This window comes from Stomoxys calcitrans, chromosome 3, assembly GCF_963082655.1.
Source record: "Stomoxys calcitrans chromosome 3, idStoCalc2.1, whole genome shotgun sequence".
Classification (NCBI taxonomy): domain Eukaryota; kingdom Metazoa; phylum Arthropoda; class Insecta; order Diptera; family Muscidae; genus Stomoxys; species Stomoxys calcitrans.
Window position 1 is genome coordinate 94,409,238 of NC_081554.1, and position 22,164 is coordinate 94,431,401.

The 22,164-nt window shown below is 38.6% G+C and overlaps 3 protein-coding genes and 1 long non-coding RNA gene across 4 annotated transcripts; 1 reads left to right on the plus strand and 3 right to left on the minus strand.

The window, feature by feature from the left end:
- Positions 1-247: 247 nt before the first annotated feature.
- Positions 248-15,170, minus strand: LOC106084056 (aspartate aminotransferase, mitochondrial). The gene is made up of 4 exons (XM_059365460.1): positions 14,974-15,170; positions 5,527-5,683; positions 5,099-5,449; positions 248-1,110 (listed from the first exon to the last, which is right to left on the minus strand). Exons 1-4 carry the CDS (start codon positions 15,057-15,059, stop codon positions 415-417), a joined length of 1,290 nt encoding a protein of 429 aa, XP_059221443.1. The 5' UTR covers positions 15,060-15,170; the 3' UTR covers positions 248-414.
- On the minus strand, positions 14,485-14,967 carry LOC131996038 (uncharacterized). The gene is made up of 2 exons (XR_009397734.1): positions 14,816-14,967; positions 14,485-14,709 (listed from the first exon to the last, which is right to left on the minus strand). It is a non-coding gene; the product is annotated as an uncharacterized LOC131996038 (long non-coding RNA).
- Positions 15,171-17,668: 2,498 nt separating the features above from the next.
- LOC106086575 (pre-mRNA-splicing factor CWC25 homolog) lies at positions 17,669-20,635 on the plus strand. The gene is made up of 3 exons (XM_013251305.2): positions 17,669-17,844; positions 18,603-18,819; positions 18,873-20,635. Exons 1-3 carry the CDS (start codon positions 17,827-17,829, stop codon positions 20,555-20,557), a joined length of 1,920 nt encoding a protein of 639 aa, XP_013106759.2. The 5' UTR covers positions 17,669-17,826; the 3' UTR covers positions 20,558-20,635.
- On the minus strand, positions 20,568-22,162 carry LOC106086576 (phosphoglycerate kinase). The gene is made up of 2 exons (XM_013251307.2): positions 21,979-22,162; positions 20,568-21,910 (listed from the first exon to the last, which is right to left on the minus strand). Exons 1-2 carry the CDS (start codon positions 22,038-22,040, stop codon positions 20,725-20,727), a joined length of 1,248 nt encoding a protein of 415 aa, XP_013106761.1. The 5' UTR covers positions 22,041-22,162; the 3' UTR covers positions 20,568-20,724.
- Positions 22,163-22,164: the final 2 nt, after the last annotated feature.

The window sequence follows — 22,164 nt, forward strand, 5'->3', positions numbered from 1 at the left end:
CTACATTATTTTGCACATTTTGTTGCAATCTGCCGCATCAGTTTGGGACATTCACACCGTAACTGTCTACTTCTGACACCGAGTTCTCAGGAATGCTCTCCAATCCTAACTAAAACGCTTTTTCATATAAAACTCTCTTTCTATTGCTGAATATCTAGACGTAAGATAACTGACTTCTTGTGTGGTATTTTCCTATACGCTAGGCGTTGGTTGCGCTTGTATTTGTGTTTTAAAATTTAAATCACTATTCGCCATTTTTTCTTTAAAATAACTTTTTATTTAACTTTGATTGCATAAAATAGCTACACATTTCAACATACGGATTCGGTGCAAATTCTTATAGAAAATAAGTGCATTTTGGTCTTAAAATAATGATTACGTCTTTTCATTGACTTAAGGAAACGATCGGGAAGATTACTTAGTGACTTCGTGGATGGCCTTTGCCAAATACTCTACATTTTTGGTTGTTACACCAGCCATTGAAATTCGACCGTCTTTGGTCAAGTAAATGCTAAATTCTTTTGCCAACCTTTCAACTTGCTCGGCCTTCATTCCGCTGTAGCAAAACATGCCAATTTGGTTGGTGATATGATCCCAAGATAGTTTGGATCCATTTTTGATTAAGTTATCCTTTAATTTCGAGCGTACTCCGATAATACGGTCTGCCATAACTTTGACGTCCCCCAACCACTCAGCACGTAATTGTTCATCGTTCAAGATTTCAGATACCAAGCGGGCTCCGTGAATTGGAGGATTTGAGTACAAAGCACGAATTAAGATTTTGATTTGAGATGTAACACGATCGGCTTCCTCCTTATTCGCACATGCAACAGTGAAAGCGCCAGCACGTTCTCCGTATAGACCCATATTTTTGGCGAAACTTTGTGAAAGGCAGTACTGATGACCCTCTGATTCGAAAATGCGGATTGCCTGCGCATCGTGATCAATATCGCCAGAAGCAAAACCTTGGTAAGCCATATCGAAAAATGTGAACAAATTCTTTTCCTTAATTAACTTAGACAGCTCTTTCCATTGTTCTTTTGTGGGGTCAACTCCTGTGGGATTATGGGCACAGGCATGCAGCAGTATAATTGATCTAGGAGGAATTTTCTGAAAACATACAAACAACATTATCAACACAATCATAAATAAATGCTAAAAACGTTATTAAAATTAAACTCAGAATAATTGCTTGAAAATTAGAATAGAAAAAGTAAAGGAAGAAATAACTAAAACAGGCCCACATATTGTGTGGGAGAAGTTTTAAATTGCGGGATACCTCACAAATGTCGCCAGCAGTAGTAAGGGGAAACCACAGCTGACAAATTTTTAACCTCTTCACCACTGTAGTCTCCGGTGGGTTGTTCAAATATTATCTAAATCCCATTTCCATCATATTTTAAAGTAGCTCTCTTCCCCGACCGATCAAAATATCACCTTGAGTTCACAGAATGCTAATTGTGCTCCGATTTAGCAAAACTGGGGATAATTGTGGGCATTGCAACCTCTTTTCATTATGTATTATCTGTATACAGCTAAAATTTTTTTGAAATATAAATTATTTGTATTTTTATTCAAAGTAGCCCTAAAGATAATCATAGCAAAGACAAATTCTCCTATCTGGGCAGCAAAATAATAAAGGACGGAGGATTGGAAGCAGGCATACGCGTAGATATCAACAAGGCTAATAGCGCATTTCTTAAACTCAATAAAGTTTGGAGATGCATTGATATCTAACATAATACAAAAGTAAAATTTTTCAACAGTAGTGTGAAAACTATTTTATTTTATGGCTGTACAACTTGGAGCAAAATCCAGGATTTTATAAATCGCTGCCTGCGAGAAATACTTCGAATTTTCTGGCCAATCGTATTTTAAATAAGGAATTTGAAATTCGATGTAGAAATCCGGAAGTGAAAATGGACTTGGTTGGACAAAGCTGACCAACACAGATAAGTTGCATAGTTGTCCCGGATAAAACGTGCTACGTAAGGATCGCTCAAGGAATGAAGATGGGGGATTGGCCTTCGTGATACACCATTCCGTGCAATATAGACACGTCGCGCCTGCGCCTGGCGTTAGTGACCCCTACATGGAGTGCATGGGAATAGCAGTCAGATCCGATACTGCAGATATAGAGCTATACAACGTGTACATACCGCCGGTTGGTAGCTGTGTCCCAATTAATGGCCAAGCTTAAAACCCCGGCATAAGTGGGTTACTATCTGGCCATAATCGTCTGGTTCTAGGGGACTTTAATACGAATCACATTTCATAGCATTCTCTCCTAGGTTACGACCAGCGTGGCATAGCTTTGGCAGAGTAGATTGGAAGCTCCACGTTTTACACGGTGAATGAGGATGCCCCCACTAGGATTACGAGAAGATGTAGCAGCTCGCCAGACATTTCCATTGCACCCCCTGATCTCCTGAGTGACGTGTACTGCCAAGCCGTCATCTCTTTGGGGTCAGGCCACCTCCCCATAATTCTCACCATCCACCAACCCCCCGACTTCACAACCTCTGAACGCCGGTCGTTTATCAGTCAGAGGAAAGCCGATTGGGCTGGCTTCAGAGAGTACACCAATCACCGCTTCAATGAACTGTCACCCCCCTCAGATGTGATAGTTGCCGAGAGGAAATTCGTAGACATCATTAATGCAGCAGCCGCTTGCTTTACACCAGCCGGTCGAATACCCCTAGTGCAGCCCAATTTCCCGGCGCAGGCAGTGGTACTCACTATTCGTATTCGTTGTACGGACGTCTCTAACCCAGAATCGGCGAACATATGCGGAATTTATTGTGCATGCCGAGAGTGACAGGGCAAGGAGGAGAGCCATTCCCCGTATCAGTGCTCTACGAGCCGATGGAATGCCATCACAATTTACCGTGGGCGAAGTTACGAATGTCATCCGTGGCGCCTACTCATCCAAGGCCTTGAGCCCCGATGGAATCTCTACACTGATGCCGAAGAATCTGGATTTACCTCGAGTTGAGTACCTTACCACTGTCCTCGACCTGTCTTTGAACACTCTTATAGTTTCCGATGTCTGGAAAATGGGCAGAGTAACACCGCTACTGAAGCCTGGAAAGGACCCGAGTTTGGGGGAGTCGTACAGGCCTATCTTACCTGTAGCAAAGACGCTTGAGGCATTACTCCTCCCGAGCCTCGTAGGAGAATTTCCATTTGCCGAGCATCATGGATTTCGAAGACTGCATAGCACAACAACTGCTTTGCATGCCATCACAGCACACATTTGCGTGGCTTCAATCAGCCCAGGCCATGTGAAAGGACGGTCCTCGTGGCACTAGACTCGAAGGCATTCAACACGGTCAGCCATGCCAAACTATTTGAGGAAATCGCCGAAACGTCCCTCTGGCCAGACCTGAAACGCTGAGTCGCGAATTATCTATGTGGTCGCCAGTCAATTGTGGAATTTAGGGATAAGAAGTCGGAGCGTCGTAAAGTAGAGGGAGTTCCCCAAGGCGGGATGACATCTCCTGAACTGTTTAACCTCTACCTATGCTCCATTCCACCCCCTCCAGAACGAACTTGCCTGATATTTCGCTGCAAAAAAACTGAAGATATCGGCCACCAAATCTTCAGCCATATTGTTCACTACAAATACGAGTGAGGTCAATGCCGAGCTCACTGTGATGGACGATAGAAAAATGATTCTGACATCATGCGTTCAAAATACTTGGCGTCAAATTTGACATCTCTTACACATTCTCCCCACATGCCACAGCAATTTGCGATAAAGTCAAAAGTAGCAACAAGGTCCTCAAGTCGGCAGGTCCTCAAGCCGCCAGTACTTGAAGTGCAGAAAAAGAAACCTTTTGACCACGTACAAAGCAATTGGCTGGTCTGTGGTAAGTTATACATCGCCAGCGTGGCCTCGTCAGCTTTGCGACACGCAGTGGAATTATATTCAGATCTGTCAAAATGCCGCCCTCCAAACCGCGACGGACTGTCTCCTCAGTTCTCATGAGACAAAGATCCTAGCAGTGCGATCCTACATGCTGTCCAAGCAATACCTTTTAGGCTGTTATCGCAGAGACCATCCAAATCATCATCTTGAGAATAGATATCCACCGCCCAGAAGCCTTAAGGTAGATCTACATGATCTATGTGAGGTTCAGCGCTACAAGAGAGAACCTCCAGATCAAGCGGATCTAGACAACATTCATGCAGACACGGTATCAGATGCGGTTAATAGCTGCCGGGTGAATGTAGTCCTTGAAGAACGACCGCCTCCCTTTGCACCTGAAGAAATAGACCTCCCCCGGCAAACCAGAGTGGTTTTGGCTCAATTACGTTCCGGCAGATGCAGCCGCCTCAATTCCCACAGAGCTAGGATTGATGCCGACGTGCAAGATGTATGTCCCGATTGTAACCAGGGACCGCACGATACACGTCACCTGTTTAACTGCCCGGTGAGACCCACTCGACTCAGACCCAGATCCCTGTGGACGCACCCCATCTTAGTCGCAAAGTTCCTGGGTCTTGACACTCAACAGAATCAAGCAGACGAAAGGTAGAACACAATAAACTTCTACAACAACAACAACAACAACATCCGCACCCTCTTTTCAACCTAACCTCACCTACTCTAAAATGTCCTTGAAACATAACTGCAAAAGATTTATTGAAAGGGCCTCAACATTGTATGGCATTGCCGCGACGCTTTGGATTAATTAGTCGGCTTTAATAGACACAAATGTGGCATTTGCAAGCCTTAAATGCATAAAAAAGAACGTCGGCCTGCAAGATCGGATATGAGGTAAATATGTGAATGTGTGCATCACATATTGTGCAATAATGTAGATGTTTTTATGATTTTAATGTTCAAGAGAGAAATATCGCTCTTGGAAATTACAATTAAAATTACCGCCTCAGTGAATAACACACTGCTACAACAACAACCACAACTCAGGAAATTAATCATACGCCGACAAGAAAAATCATTTTTACGTAGGGAAAAAATTCAGATCTCTGTTATGAGATTTTTAAGATTGTAATAAAGAATAACTCTTTCAGTCAGCAATGGAATTGAGATGGGTTTCATATGTGCAAATTAAATCAATGGTGTACTTACACTGATATCATCCAAGCATCCTTTGAAATCTAAACCACATGTATTGGGGTCATAATAACGGTACTTCTTAACAGGCAAACCAGCGTGCTCAAAAATTGGAATATGATTTCCCCATGTAGGGTTGGGAACGTACACCTCTCGATTTCCATCCCAGAATTTGCTCAAAAACGCCGAACCGATACGTAGACTTCCCGTTCCACTTATGCCTTGTGTGGTAGAATTGCGTTTTTCATGCAGAACTTGTGAGTCACTGCCCAAAGCTAGTTCAATGGCTTTATTATAGAATTCAGGAATACCCAATATTGTGGCATACTCTTTATTCAATTTTTTTGCAATAACACGTTGTTCGGCCTGTAAGAATCAAGATCAAGAACAACATTCTAGCTTGTGATTGATTACTAAAATAAAAAAAATATGGCATTCATCACCTTATATACACTTGGGAGCACCCATGGATTACCGTTGTCATCACGGTAGGCGCCAACACCTAAGTTGATACGTTTAGGATTATTGTCACGCTTAAAAGCCTCGGTAATGCCAAGAATGGCATCTGGGGGACCCATCTTGACTCCATCGAACCATGACCTTGTAAATAAATAAAACGGCACATCTTTTATAATACAAAGTTACGACTTTTCTGTTAATTGCAGCAAAACTAATTTAAAAACTTCAAATAGTTTTTATTCTACCAACTATCTGCTTTCTGATTAACCCATAAGGCTCATTGGAGTTTGACCCCAAGTCCATGAAACCAATAACTGCTTTTGAATGGTGATAAGTAACCAAAATAATTATTATTACTTTTGATCATTTTGAGGTGATTGATTATGCATATATCTAAACAACCGCAATGAAAAAAAAGCTCGGTAGTTCCAATAAAATAACAGTAGCGACACAGATTAAAACATATCAAGTATTTTCGATTGCCGCTATAAAGAAAGATAACTTGCCAATTCTATTCGCCTACGCAAACTGTTTAAGTATTATTGCAATAGAAACAAGTTATGTGTATACATACATTTCCAAAGCGTATATATTTAATCTTGCCACTTGTTCCTTTTTTCAAAAAGCCTAAGGAGTTCTTTTGCAAATGAAAGTGCAAATTTACCCATGAGCAACAGGGGCAAAATTCTCACATATTAATGGGTTCCTACCCGATTCAAGTTCAAGCTCAGAGATAAGGTGCCTCCTTTTATAGCCGAGTCCGAACGGCGTGCCGCAGTACGACATCTCTTTGTGGAGAAGTTTTTAGATGGCAGCTATACCAAATAGGGCAGTACCTCAAAAATGTCGCCAGCATAAGGGATAACCACCGCTGAAAATTTTTCTGATGTTTGCTCACCTAAATGCTAAACTCTGCGCCACGGTGGCCACTAAGGAATTTTGTTACCATTTGAAATTCTCAAAAAATTTTTTCGTTTAGATAACTATTTTGCATTAATCCGGAAATACCGGCATTTGTGAGAATATAAAACTTATTAGAAATTCATATCAATTTTAAATTAAGCTGAATTTCGGTACACCTAGTAAGAGCCAATGACTGCATTAATACATGCGTTTTTATTTGTCTTGTTGAAAAATAAATGCACGTAGTCTGTTAATCGATCATTTCATTATAATTGGTGCTTATTGAAGAATCACACTGATAACAATAATACTCAAACACTGTCGTCAAAACATCGAATATCAATTTATGAACAAATAAAATGTAATCTTGTGACGTATAAAAACGTTGTCCTTAGTAAATGCAATCAAAAAAAATAAAAATAATTTAAATAGTCTAAGGCCCACCCCAGAAACTTCAAATACAAATAAAAACGTGATGCATCATAGACGATAGTTTTAAATTAGACCCGTTTTAAGTGCCATAAAATGGGAAAGATAAGACTCTATTTATTTTTATTGATAGGGTGCCGAGTTTAAGGTACTTTTTCGTAATCGCAATTTGCATACCAAAATATTACATAAATTGGCGATGAAAAGAAGTCAATTCTAAATTCAGTTTTTCGTTTTTTTTTTTAATTATGTTTTTTTTACCCGCCACCGAAGGATGGGGGATTTTGATTTTGTCATTCCGCTTGCAACCCATCGAAATATCCATTTCTGACACTGAAAAAATCTAAGATGATATAGCCATGTTCGTCCGTCTGTCCGTTGAAACCACGCTACAGTCTTTAAAAAAAGGGATAATGAGCTGAAACTTTGCACAGATTCTTCTTTATACATAGTCAAGATAACTTCGAAGATGGGCTATATCAGACTATATCTCTATGAAACCGATCGGCCGATTTAAGGCCCATTTATATTCACCGATTTGGATAAAATTTGGGACAGCGATTTGTGCTAGCCCTCTTGACATCTCTGTTCAATACGGCCTAGATCGGTCCAGATTTGGGTATAGCTAAAATATATACCGATCTCTCGATATAAGGTCTTGTGTCTATAAAATCTCTGCTTAAACAACTCTGATCGGTCCAGATTCGAATGTAGCTTATATACCGATATTACTATTTGAAGCTTTTGCGCCCATTTAGGTAGCTATTAACCGCATCTCAAACCGTGTCTGCATGAATCTTGTCTAGACCTGCTTGATATGCCACTTGATCTAGGATTTCTTTTTTGTAGCGCTGAACCTCACGCTTTTAATCATGTAGATCTACCTTAAGGCGGTGGATATCTACCGGATGCGGATGGAATATGTAATTTTCGTTTTTCTCGAAAACAACTTAACCGATTTGCAATCGGATTGATTCATTTGAAAGCCAATAATAATATCTACAATTTCATACTGGTTTAATCTACCTAACTCTTACCGTTTCTGAGATATAGATTATTTTTAGGTTGGGTCATTCTGGAAGTGACTTGCGCGGATGGAATATGTAATTTTCGTTTTTCTCGGAAACGACTTAAGCGATTTGTAATCGGATTGATTCATTTGAAAGCCAATAATAATATCTACAATTCCATACTGGTTTTGTCTACCTAGCACTCATAGTTTCCGAGATATAGATTATTTTTAGGTTGGGTCATTCTGGAAGTGACTTGTGCGGATGGAATATGTAATTTTCGTTTTTCTCGAAAACAACTTAACAGATTTGCGATCGGATTGATTCATTTGAAAGGCAATAATAATATCTACAATTCCATACTGGTTTTGTCTACCTAGAACTCACAGTTTCCGAGACATAGAATAATTTTATGTTGGGTCATTCTGGAAGTGACTTGTGCGGATGGAATATGTAATTTTCGTTTTTCTCGGAAACGGCTTAACCAATTTGCAATCGGATTGATTCATTTGAAAGCCAATAATAATATCTACAATTCCATACTGGTTTTTTCTACCTACCTCTAACCGTTTCCGAGATATTGATTATTTTTAGGTTGGGTCATTCTGGAAGTGACTTGTGCGGTTGGAATATGTAATTTTCGTTTTTCTCGGAAACGACTTAAGCGATTTGTAATCGGATTGATTCATTTGAAAACCAATAATAATATCTACAATTCCATACTGGAATTGGATATCTACTGGGCGGTGGATATCTACCCACAAGATTATGATTTGGATGGCCTCTGCGATAACAGCCCAAAAGGTATTGCTTAGACGGCAAAGCGAGTTCTTGGCGCCTTTAAATAACCAATAGCCTCAAAGTTCCCAACAACTGTGCCAAGTATGGTCTAAATCGGTTCATAACCTGATATAGCTCCCGGATAAAAGGATCTCTCCATTATGTTTTTATTTTTATTTGTAATTGAGTAGTTTCTCAATGATTCTTTTACAAATTAATAGCTTGGATCCTTCTGTGTATTGTTTTTCATTTTCTTCCTTTTAATATATATTTTATTTTTAAACTAAAAAAAATATTTTTCAAACAAACATTTGTTAAAATAGGCGTCATGTGGCTTCAAATCAAATAATGCAAATTTATAAATAAATTAATAGTCAATTATATACTTCTTGTGTATACAATCAATTATATATGTAATCAATTATACTTCTTGTACCTCTAGAGGGCGCAATTATTATCTCATGTGACTGAAATTTTGCACAACGACTTCTCGTATGAACTTCAACATAGGTGTCAAATATGACCTTCAACATACGTGTCAAATCGGTCCATAACCTGATATAGCTCCCATATAAAACGATCTCCTGAATTTCACGTCTTGAGCCCATATAGGACGCAATTTTTATTGATTTCTACTATGGTCTTCAACATCCAAACCAAGTAGGGTCCGAATCGGTCCATTATCTGATATAGCTTCAAAGGCTTTATTTTTATCCATTATACTTTGTTTGCCTATAAAGAGATACTGGGTAAAGAACTAGATAAATCCGATCCATGGTGAAAGATATATAAGATTCGGTCCCGACGAACCTTTTTATTGTTTTTAGTAAAAATTTCACTTTACATTGGATATGCAGGTTAATTCATCTAATTAAAAATTTTCTTTAATTTTATATGTAGAATTTCGACCAAAATCCGTACATATTTTAGGAGTCATATAGGAAATCGTGCAAAATTTTAAAAACTCGTTTGATAAATGCGTGTGCCAAGGTCCCAAAAGAGGAAAACGGGAGTTGCATTTACAACTTTCGATCCAAATTTTGTGGGGATCGGTAACTATGTGACCAAATTATTGCAGTATTAATCAGAATGTATTAAGAAATACGCTGACAAATGGCTCTATAAGTAAAAATCGAAAGGAATCCTTTGTGCCAAATTGCGAGAGAATGAGAATCTGGTAGCAAATGACCACGTTATTGCAATATAAGTCCAAATCGGACGAACATGTATGTGGGAGCTATTGTATATCCGGCTTCGTCTCTAGTCTAAAAGAGATGCCTGTAATCAATTTGAAGACGATGGAATGAAAAATGCGAATTGTACTTTGTACACAAATTAACATGAACCGAAAGACAGACAGACGGACGGACAGGTCATAACTAAATCGAATCAGAAAGTAATTCTGAGTCGATCGATCTGCTTATTAATAAGTCTATTTTTTCCCCTGTACCACAGTAGTGGTGTAGGGTATAAATATATTAAAAACTTGCCCTCGCTTTTTGAATAAGCTCAATTTCGAACAGTTTGAAAGAAACGTTAGTTTAGGTTGAAAAGAGGGTGCAGATCCCATGCCACTATGGACATACTGTAATCGGCTTAGGTGTGTTTTTTTTACACCGAAACGTAGTACGAAACAATTTTTAAGTACTTTATTTTCTTTAGTATTAAAACTGAAATCCATCTGGAACAAGGAGCTCATTTCCAACAGCCAACGACCTACATCAATAAAAAGTATCTATGAAAAATTTCTTGCGAGTAGCCTCATTCGTTCGAACGCTATAGTGATTTGGCCTCTTTGAATGGACGGAAGAATATGACGAGACAGACTTATATTGTACACACGATTAAGAATATTATATACTTTGTAAGGTCACAGATAAATATTTATTTATTTTTTTTAATTTAATATTTTTAAATGCTTGGAGTCGACTCAGGAGTCAAGCAATTTTCCCGGAGTACAGTCAAAATTGTTAAACTCCGCAGCCCTGGAATTTATTAACCGATTTAGCTGAAATTGGGCACATTGTGTCGTGTTGGGCCTCTCGAAATTTGTAACGAGTATGGTCAAGTGTGGGCTATATTTGGATAAATGTAGCTGCCATATACACCGATCTCTCGATTAAGTTCTTAAACTCATCAAGGCAGCGATTATTAATCGATTTCGTTGAAATTTGGCACAGTGAGCTGTGTTGTTGTTGTAGCCACATTCTCATGTAGAGGTGGCGATCCTCGTCAATCTCCTCTAGGTGACCAAGCTCGTTCCGGTCCAAAGGACCGATCGTCGCCATTGGTAATTTAAAGGCGCCAATAACTCGCCTTGTCATATCGAACATCATAGGCACTCAGTATTTGTACAAGAGCCGGTTCCGCCAAACCTATCACTGGACTCTACGCTCGATGCCCCTAATTGTCCGCGACAGCCGTTGGAGCTACTCCGTATGGCGCATTCCACTATCCACGACCTGTGGACGCGCCCGGCAGGTCACAGCTAAGCTTCTCATTACAGCAAACAACACCACACAGATCGGACCTCACTATTCCTGCCTGTGTGGTGCTCACAGCTATCTTGTGCCGTGCTGTGTTGTCATATAGATCGATCTCCCGATTTAAGTTCATGGACCCATAAAAGACGCATTTACTGTCCGATTTAGCTAAAATTCGTTCAATATTGTTTAGATCGGCCTATATTTGGATGCCATACACATATACCGATCTCCAGTGTGGAAAAACGCAAGTAAATTTTAATTTCAACCACCGTTGACCTAAACAAAATATGTCAACCGTTCGTATATTCGTAAAAGCATCTGGCATGAATCCAAAAGGCCAAATTGGAGAATTACTTAAAAATCGACACTAAAATTCTGGTTAAAAGTGTGAATCGACGATTGGGAGCAACTACCGCAACGAAAGCGGTACGAAATAAAATGCATTTGCATTTGCCCACGAACATTCCATAAGGAACAGGAAATGAGTGCTGTCCGATTCAAGTTTAAGCTCAATGATATGGGGCCTCCTTTTCATAGCCGAGTCCGAACGGCGTGCCGCATGGCGACACCTCTTTGGGGAGAAGTTTTTACATGGCAAAGTACCTCACAAATGAAGAGGACAACCGCCGCAGAAAAATTTTTCTGATGTTCTCGCCAGGGTTCACACCCAGGCGTACAGCGTCAAAGGCGGACATACAAGGATAAAAGTCATGTAAAATTTTTTCAAATTTTCAAAAAATAATTATGTGCTTCTTAATGTACGTACACTTTTTTGGTATGAATTTCCAATGTTATGGACTTTTCGCTATAATTTTGCCTTCTCATGAATTTTACGTCATGGAAACCGGTTACATATATAATGATCTGTATTTCATTGAAGTTCAGTGCCAAAAAAAATTAAATATCTATATAAAGGGTGATTTTTTTGAGGTTAGGATTTTCATGCATTAGTATTTGACAGATCACGTGGGATTTCAGACATGGTGTCAAAGAGAAAGATGCTCAGTATGCTTTGACATTTCATCATGAATAGACTTACTAACGAGCAACGCTTGCAAATCATTGAATTTTATTACCAAAATCAGTGTTCGGTTCGAAATGTGTTCATTCACCGTAACGTTGCGTCCAACAGCATCTTTGAAAAAATACGGTCCAATGATTCCACCAGCGTACAAACCACACCAAACAGTGCATTTTTCGGGATGCATGGGCAGTTCTTGAACGGCTTCTGGTTGCTCTTCACTCCAAATGCGGCAATTTTGCTTATTTACGTAGCCATTCAACCAGAAATGAGCCTCATCGCTGAACAAAATTTGTCGATAAAAAAGCGGATTTTCTGCCAACTTTTCTAGGGCCCATTCACTGAAAATGATTTGCAAGCGTTGCTCGTTAGTAAGTCTATTCATGATGAAATGTCAAAGCATACTGAGCATCTTTCTCTTTGACACCATGTCTGAAATCCCACGTGATCTGTCAAATACTAATGCATGAAAATCCTAACCTCAAAAAAATCACCCTTTATTAATGGTGGGAATATGGCCATTTCATTATCTAGACACATGTCCAAATTCCAAAATTCCACCGGGCCGAACTTTATCCCATTTTAGTTTCTTTGGTCAAGCAGTGTCTTATAACATTGAGTTATCTTTTATACGACGGAAATTCCAGGTAATGAGGATTATTTATTGTTTCACAAGATATAACGTCCAAATTACTGTTGTGTGCTACTTTAGCATCAAATTTGACACTATTTCGACGATGCTACCTGTGTGACATTTTCTTCTAGGCATATTTCCATTTGCAACATTCCCTACGTCCACAATAGGATTGCGGTTAATTTCACTATATCATTTCGTTAGTAGCTCGTTGAAATAATGAACTTGTATTAATACTTTTTCGATAATCTTGCCATTCGGTTATTATAGCCGCTCGAGATTTTCACAAGTACGCTCGAGAAAATCACAAGTACTTTGATTTTGTTTTGCATTATAACATCTTGTCGATTATCTGGATTGAGATATGCCACTGCATTTTGCTTACAGAAAGACATTTTGTGAAAAAGCTGGCGAAGCGGAAACATGGGCATACTACCTTTTTTGTAACCCCTGGATTTTTATGGTAATAATTAAATTTTAGGGGCCACTGTAGCGCAGAGGTAAGCATGTCCGCCTTTGACGGTGAACGCCTAGGTTCAAAACCCGGCCAGACCATCAGAAAAATTTTCGGCGGTGGTTTACCCCTCCTAATGCTGGCAACATTTGTGAGGTACTATGCCATGTAAAACTTCTCTCCAAAAGAGGAGTCGCATTGCGGCACGCCGTTCGGACTCGGCTATAAAAAGGAGGTACCTTATCATTGAGCTTAAAATTGAATTGGACTGCATTCATTGATTTGTGAGAAGTTTGCTCCTGTTCCTTAGTGCAATGTTCATGGGCAAAATTCGCAATTAAATTTTAGGTCATCTGGCGATGTACATATGTATATATTCGTTGTTCTTATTGTATGTACACGTCTCATAGCTAAAATTATATTTTAAAGTGGAACATGAGTTGTGTGGTATTTACAGGATTAATAAATAAAATAAAATATTTCGATCTATCAAATCGTGAATGTTTTTAAAGTTTAGGGTGTGTTGAGAAATGCTCCCCAGGATGTACTATGTATTTTTTGAATTCTTGAATTGCCACAGTAGCGCAGTGATTATGTCCGCCTATGACGAATGTTCATGGGCAACATTTGTATGTTGCACCTGCAATTTTGTTTTTTGGAGTCTAAAAATTGTTCAATGCAAAATTTGCGCAAATTGGAGCAAACCAATCATTGGCTTCCAGTAACATCCTTGAACTACCCGGACTATTTATGTACGCGCAAAAAGCACATGTGTGTACATACATTAGAAAAATGTGGGATATCATAGAATGGAATTGACAAATATGTATATGAATCCATAATGACAAACGCCCTGCATAAAGTTGATGCAATAAAATCACTTAGGAAGAGCACATTACGTATTCGAAAACCAATGTTTTTATATACCTTTCTAGGGTTATCTATGGCTGCTGATTGCCTACGAATGCTGTCTCCATCGATTTACATTAGATACGCTTGACGTGGATTGGATAATTGCAATTACCCAATTAGTCGTGGACATTTTTAAATGCTTATATATTTGGCAAAAGTAAAAACTTAATCGCAAACTTTATAAAGAATGGCCAGCTCTGTCCATGTAACTACAAAACGAACTTTATCTCCGGCATGTTATAAAAGTTCACGCAGCTTTTAAAATAGAATAGAATTTTTGCCAAGTTAGGCCGAACAAAAAACGAAATATGTAGCCATTATCTCAAAGCGTTTGAAAGAATTTATTTTTTTATATGTGTATAATACATAGAAGCAAATTAGGTTTTACTCCAGCAACATTTATGAACAAGATAATAAGATAAATGGATAAAATCACACCGACTCATTATATGCTTTGGTATTTTTTTTTTAATATACATAGGTGACCTTGCACTGAATGACAAAACAAACCCACATGGGCCAACACTACATTCCGCATCTATAAATATAGTCGTGGAGAAGGAAAACATTCCCTTATTCACACAAATTCAATGTGAAAAATAGCCGTGTGTCTGTGTAACCCCAATCATGGAAAATCATCTCACCGTTTTGATTGTACAGCAAAGTTGCAAATTGTGTGAAAACGCAAAAGCCGCACATACACACTTTGTACATTGTGAGGGCAAGGAAATAATTCTATAATTCAGCAATCCGGTTTTAAATGAAATTTTTAAAATGTCACCTATTCTTCTTGCTAACTTACTTTCCACGTTGACTGCATATGGTTGATGTGGTCGCACCCAATATACGATTTGTCGGCAAAAATGTTTTTACGCAAATATTGGCCATGTTATTTTGTTATTTTATATTTCTCCGACAGTATTATAAGATTATCGACTTTCAAATACGCCCGAACGGTTACTCTGCTGGATGTGTTCTGTCTGCTCGCGTTCATTAATGAATATTGCCATTATCATCTGTTATTTCCTTCTAGAGATGTGCACGTGAATGATATTCGAATCACGACGACATATGCTGTGTTTTATCTAGGCAAATTTAAACCACGTTCACACTAGAGCCCAAATTCACTTGATTTGAGATAATCTCCAAAATCTGTCTATACTAGCTTTGGTCTGAGGTTGTCAGATTTTTGTTTGCATTCTCTTTGTTGTTATCTTCTTTCTTGCATAATCTCTGCTCATGTACGCACACGTATACACACATAATTTTTTTCAGTGCGTTGCTCGATGGCGAATTGCACCATATGATTTATGGTTGTTGCAGCTGTTTTCAGCAAACGACTAGTTTTCTCTTTATAATGCTCTGAAAACGACTCGTTTTTCCTTTCCAGATCAAAGTTGTTTTGAGCAAACGATATTTCTTTATATTGCTAAGTCATGGTACAACTAAGAGGTAGCGCCATTAGCATAACAACAAAAACTACCCCCAACGAAACTACCTTGAGTGGCAAATGCTGTAAATTGAAATGTCAACGTGGTTCTGATTTTACAAATGTGTTTTTTATTTGTATTTTCATCATTATAACATTGTTTTGTTGGTTATGTGTGGAATATCAGATCAAATAGAACATCTTATTAAGATTTTAGAAAAATATCACAGCTGTGTTATCAAGCCTTTGACATTTACTGCCTGGTTCACTAACCTTTTTATTACTCAAGAGAGTCGAGCTACTCACTCCAACATCTGTTTTTCCTTTATGAAATCAGCTGGTTTTGATACAAGGGCGAACGAAACTCTCTCACTTTCCGTGATACAAAGTAAGTGAACCAGGCAGTAAGATTTACTGCAAAATCAAAACAAAAATAAAAAAATTATACTCAGCTGTTCGCATGACCTCACCTCACCTTAGAAACGTTATAGACAGCAATACGTTGTTACAAGGTAATACTATGTTGGTACTATATTTGATTTTCGCGATTCGATTTTCCATATAAAAAAAATAACGGAAAATAATGCACATAAGCAGCTGATAAATTTTGTTGGTGCCATATTAATTTGTATATGTAAAATGGCAACATTTTTGGCCAAAGAAACCCATAAATACTAAATGTGGTAACCTTGTCAAACCACCGAAAGAACGATTTAGGGAAATTTATGAAAAAAAAACACAGTACCAGCCTTAACTTAACATAAAAACCCGTTTACACTGCTCATTCCAGTGAAAATTTGCAGAAAAACAGCTGATTTTTGTTTTGGTTGGTTTTTAATTTGCTTGCTTGGAAAACAATTTTTTTGAATTAAAAACGCCCGTCAATTTATTGACCCGAGAGAGAAAAAGCTGTGCAATCCCATGGCTGTCGGTTGTACGTACCGCATTGGCCCGATTGAGTCTTTCAGTATGCAACACACTGCTACAACAACAACAACCGTGCACGAAGCTACGAAAGTCATCCGAGGTGCCAAGTCGCGCAAATCCCTGGTTCCAGACAGTATCTCTATAGTGATGCTGAAGAATCTGAATTTGCCTGCAGTCGATTACCTTACAATTGTCCTCAGCCTATCTGAACACTATTATAGTACCTGATGTTTGGAAGATGGGCAGTCTGATCCCGCTACAGAAACCTGAAAAGGACACGAGCAAGGGGGAGTAGTACAGACCGATATCCCTTCTCTCATCAGTAGCCAAGACGCATGAGGGACTACTCCTCCCGCTTCTCTGATTGGACAATTTCTATTCACCGATTCAGCATGCATTTCGAAGGCTCCATAAGATATACTTTCTTAACATGCCATCACCGAATAGAAAAGTACATTTGTTGGGCTGACAAGATACCCTGGACTAATCTAATGCTTTTGAATATTGTGGCTAGATAAATTGCTACGACCACTGATGCTAAGGGCGTTTTCTATTTGATCTTGTGGCGGCTACGGATACTTTGTTATCATGGAAGATATCTGTATCCGTTCACAATTGGCAGACTAATTTGCACTAATTTTTTCTAACCCTACTGTGCGCCCAGCTAGATCCACTCTATAATATGGCAGCATCTTCCCTCCTTAACAAATTTATTGGAACGTTGTTGGTTTCATCGTAGCTCTCCGATTAGGATGAATCCATCAAAACACTTAAGAAACCGTTAATTTCTCTTTTCTTGGTGTCTGGAAGGATATAATGTTCTAATTTGTCAAGATTTTCCAAATAATTCCGCAAATTTTGCACTTACCTTCTAATGTAGAACAACCGACTTGAGGTAAAATTACAACTACTTACAAAAAAGTCCCAGTAGAAATTTGCAGGTTCTCTATTTTCTTACTGTCAAAATTTGCTCTCTCTCGCGCTCTCTTCTGCTGGCAAATAAAATACGAGAACGACTTCAAGTAAAAATTTGTGCAAATTTGCCCAAATTTGTAAGTTCCCGTTCAAAGTCAAAAAAAAAAATAAAATAATAATACCGTCAAACTGGCCGACTACTGACCGGCAGTTTTCAGCTTATTTATCCACCTCTATTAATCCACCTTGTGTCAGTGGCTCTATTTGAGAATATAAAAATCGATAATTGGCCGATTAAATTGTATCGTGTTAACAGTTGCTTGGTGTGGTAAATGTAAACAAGCTCTATTTTAATTTTTTTTGTTTGCGTCAAGAAAATTTAAGATGGGAGGTGGTGATTTGGTAAGAAAAAGAAATTACATCTAATATAGTCTTAAATTTCCATATAAAAGGCAGGTATACTCTGGAGTTATCGTTCATATTTGAGTTCCCACAGTTTCCACGAACATTAGTAAAACAAATGCTTGATTCGGTGTTTCGCCGAAGTACATGTACCGTAGTGAAGTTATTTATGCTCCATGCTCACAATGACGACAGAATCAGGGAGGTGATTATTACCACAAAGTCGCCTGTTAATGCCATCTGCGTGAGGTCGAAATACTACTTCGCTGCTAGAAATTTGAGGATATCCGCGGCCAAATCTTCAACCAAAGCAAATTCATAGCGGAGATTGGATGTGATAGTCGATGGCGTGGGAAATCTGACCCCAGCTTGTATGTTAGATCTTTCGCACATATCACTGTAATTTGTTACAAGATCAGAAGCAGAAACAAGGTCTTCAAGTCGCTTGCCAGAAGCACTTGTGGTGCCGACAAAGTAACTAGACAAAAACATACGGAGTCATAAATGTCATGACTCAAGTAAATCTGTCAAATAAACCTATTTCAAATCTACATTAAATTTTTTGAATACCGGTGTATGTACTCGTATGAATACGTTATCTTAGACCGATATTTCGATAAGTTACAAACGGAATGACGAAGTTAGAACATACTGCTACAACCACAAGGTTTAGATCTAAATCATGGAGGAGCAAACAAATATAACACATACATACATACACATATCCATAAAATATTTTTGTTGTTCAACATTTTCAGAATTCAAAAAAATCATGGCATCCTCACACGTTGAAAAATCAGGAGCAAGTTTGGAAAGCCGAACAGGCGAAAGCACTTGAAGAGAAAAAACTTAACGACTTGCGAAAAGAAATTCAGGAAGAAAGGGACCTTGAGCAACTCAAAAGAGTCGGGCGGGAGAATGGTGTTTTAGACGGCAACCAAGGAAGCGACAAAAAGTTGGATTGGATGTATAAAAGTAAGCCAACTTTATCTGTGTAATGCAAGCAATCTAAAATCATTTCTTTCCAGATAGCCATGATCTCATAAATAGAGATGAATATTTATTAGGTCGTAAAGTTGATAAGTCTTTCGAAGTACTTCAAGCTGAAGAACAGCAAAAAGAGAAAAACACCCTTGTTGGTGTTAAGCAACCTTTGAATCATGTGGAACATGAATGTGTACCTTTTTCCATTAGGGCATACAAAAACCTTCAAATAACAGAACAAGTAGATCTTCAGCGCAAATTTATGGAAGATCCCTTAATGCTGATCAAACAACGAGAAATGGAATCTAGACGAAAAATACTTGAGAATCCAGTAAAATTGAAAGAGCTGCATCGTATATTAAAAACAGATGAGAAGCTTAGAAAAGTGGCAAAAAAGTCCAAAAAATCTAAAAAGAGTAAAAAGTCTAAAAAGAAGCACAAAAAAAGAAGCAAATCCTCCTCGTCTAATTCATCTAAATCTGAATCAAATAATGAAAGTGACTCTGATCTTGATAGCAAATTAGCAAAAAAGCTTAAAGTAGGCATATTAGACGAAGAAGACATTTTGCAAAAGGGTATTAACCTAAATAAACTCTTGGATTCAAAATATGAGAAAATATCTCAAGAGTTAGACAAAGCTGCTCGCAAAAAATCTCGCAAAAGATCACAAAAAAGTGGAAATAGTGATAGCAGTTCTGAAAGTTCTGGCTTTGAATTGAGAAAGAAAACTGAAAATAAACCGAAAAACACAACACGAGATAGAGAATATAAAAGACGAAAAGATAGATCCAAAACACCCACATCTGCATCGGAACGAGCAGAATACAGTAGACACCAAACTAGCACAAGAGCTGCAAGGTCGCCATATCGTAGCACAATGTACAACACAAGGTCTAGATCTAGATCCAGAAAGAGAGCAATGAAAAGAACTTCGAGATCACATTCTCGATCTATGGAAAGAAGAGCCATAAAAAATATATCTTTTAAAACAAAAGACGCGAGATCGAGATCCAATTCAATGAGTAAATATGGACACAGATCTAGGTCGGCATCAAGTTCACACAATCGGAAAGATCGAACTTCTATGAAAAATACAAGAATATTCCCGCGACAAACTAAATCACCGCGACCTATCGAAAAGCAATTCAGTAGAAGGTCTAGATCTAGTTCCAGACACAGAACCACTAGAAGAGTTTTCAGATCACACTCTCGTTCTAGAGAAAGAGAACACATTAAAAAGAATTTACATAATACGAAACATACAGCGAGATCTAGATCTAACTCTATGAGTAAACGTAGACACACATCTAGATCCCGTTCGCGCTCATACAATAGAAAAGATCGCAAATCTACAAAACAATCAAGGGTCACACCATGCCCTTCAAATTCGCCGGAATACAGGAAAAAACAATCCCAAGTATTCGCATCTGCTTCCACTCAACGACAAAGCAAACTCACAGATGAGGAGAAACAAGCAAGACTTCGAGAAATGATGTCAAACGCAGAATGGAGGGAAGAAGAACGCTCGCTTGCAGTTCGAAAACATCGCGAGGAATATGCCCGCGAAGAGGAGCAAAATAAAAAATTGGATTTTGATAAGGATTTTCTGAATAAAGAAGTAAAAAAGGCAATAGCCAACCAAACCTCGGTTAGCTCGCGTTTGCGAGCCAATCTCAATAACATACAGAGGACGTCATCTGCCATGAATGCCAATTTTGCTAAAAAATAGGAACACATCATTCATAATTTAATGACGTTTCTACTGATACTTTATTTAAACTTTTAATAAACAACTAGTTACGAAGTATGTATGTTCGGAATTATGATTCACAAACCAATAATATTCATATAATTATCAAATTGATTTCTTAAATTTAATTTTGTAACTTATTTCCATTAAGCATTGCTTAAAGCGGCAACACCGGGCAGCGTTTTACCTTCCAACAACTCCAATGAAGCTCCACCACCTGTGGAAACGTGTGAAACTTGGGACTCGGTATTCCACTTGGCGCAACAAGAAGCTGTGTCTCCACCACCAATGATGGAAACGCAACCGTTTTTAGTTGCAGCAACTACACCATCCATAACAGCTTTGGTTCCATTGGCAAAGTTAGCAAATTCGAAAACACCTGGAGGGCCATTCCAAACAATGATCTTGGCACGAGCGATAGGTTCAGCAAATGCCGCTCTTGTTTTGGGTCCAACATCCAGGCCCATGTGACCATCGGGAATACCACTTTCAACAGTGGCTTCGCTGACAGCGGCATCCTCTGCAAACTTATCGCCACATACAAAATCTACGGGTAAATGGAGTTGTACATTGTTCTTCTTGGCTTTCTCTACCAAATTTTGAACAATTTTAGAGCCTTCTTCGTCGAACAATGAAGAACCTATTTTCATATTGTTCAATACTTTCAAAAAAGTGAACGCCATACCGCCTCCGATTATCATTTCGTTAACCTTGTCGAGGAGATTTTCAATCAACTGGATTTTATCAGCTACTTTAGCTCCGCCTAGAATTGCCAAAAATGGACGTGGTGGATTATCCAAAGCTTGAGAGAAATATTTTAGCTCTTTGTTTAACAAAAGTCCAGCTGCACGTTTTTCGAAACCTTCACCCATCATTGAACTATGAGCACGGTGGGCAGTGCCGAAAGCATCATTAACATAGACATCGCCTAATTTGGCCAAACTCTCACGGAAAGCCTTAACTTTTGCAGGGTCGGCTTTCACTTTAGCACCGCTAGCATCTACACCCTTGCCCTCTTCTTCGACATAGAAACGAACGTTTTCCAATAAAATAACACTGCCTGCTGGTGGATCCTTGCATTTTTCTTCAACTTCTGCGCCCACACAGTCGTTAAGGAATGTTACATCCTTTCCTAGAAGTTTCTTTAATTCTTCCGCGACAGGAGCCATAGTGTACTTTTGATTTTTGTTGCCATCTGGACGGCCCAAGTGGGACATCATTATGACTGCTTTAGCATCCTTCGAGAAGGCATACTTTACACTGTCTAAGGCAGCTACAATACGTTGGTTGCTAGTAATTTTTCCTTCCTTAATGGGGACGTTGAAATCAACTCTATGTGGTAATAACAAGGCAAAAAGGTTTTGAACGATTATAAAACTAAAAACGACAGACCCAATTACCTCATTAACACCCGTTTACCAGCCAAGTCCAAGTTTTCGATGCTCAATTTGTTAAGAGCCATGTTGCCGTTGTAATGTCTGGTTGGAGTTGCAAAAAGGACTTGCCTAAATACCTCGAAAGCCCTGAGAAATATAAAATGCAACGGTTGAATGTCAAGCGAAGGTCAGTTTAGAACAATAATGCCA

What these genes read in the sequence shown, in the direction of transcription:
- LOC106086575 (XM_013251305.2), top strand. An exon ending in GTTGGATTGGATGTATAAAA is followed by an intron (nt 18,820 to 18,872) that starts GTAAGCCAACTT and finishes ATTTCTTTCCAG; the next exon opens with ATAGCCATGATCTCATAAAT.
- LOC106084056 (XM_059365460.1), bottom strand. Translation starts at nt 15,059, where the DNA reads ATGGCCAATATTTGCGTAAAAACATTTTTGCCGACAAATCGTATATTG. An exon ending in ATATGCAGTCAACGTGGAAA is followed by an intron (nt 5,684 to 14,973) that starts GTAAGTTAGCAA and finishes TTTATTTACAAG; the next exon opens with GTCATGGTTCGATGGAGTCA. An exon ending in GATGCTTGGATGATATCAGT is followed by an intron (nt 1,111 to 5,098) that starts GTAAGTACACCA and finishes GTATGTTTTCAG; the next exon opens with AAAATTCCTCCTAGATCAAT.
- LOC106086576 (XM_013251307.2), bottom strand. Translation starts at nt 22,040, where the DNA reads ATGGCTCTTAACAAATTGAGCATCGAAAACTTGGACTTGGCTGGTAAA. An exon ending in GGTAAACGGGTGTTAATGAG is followed by an intron (nt 21,911 to 21,978) that starts GTAATTGGGTCT and finishes ATTACCACATAG; the next exon opens with AGTTGATTTCAACGTCCCCA.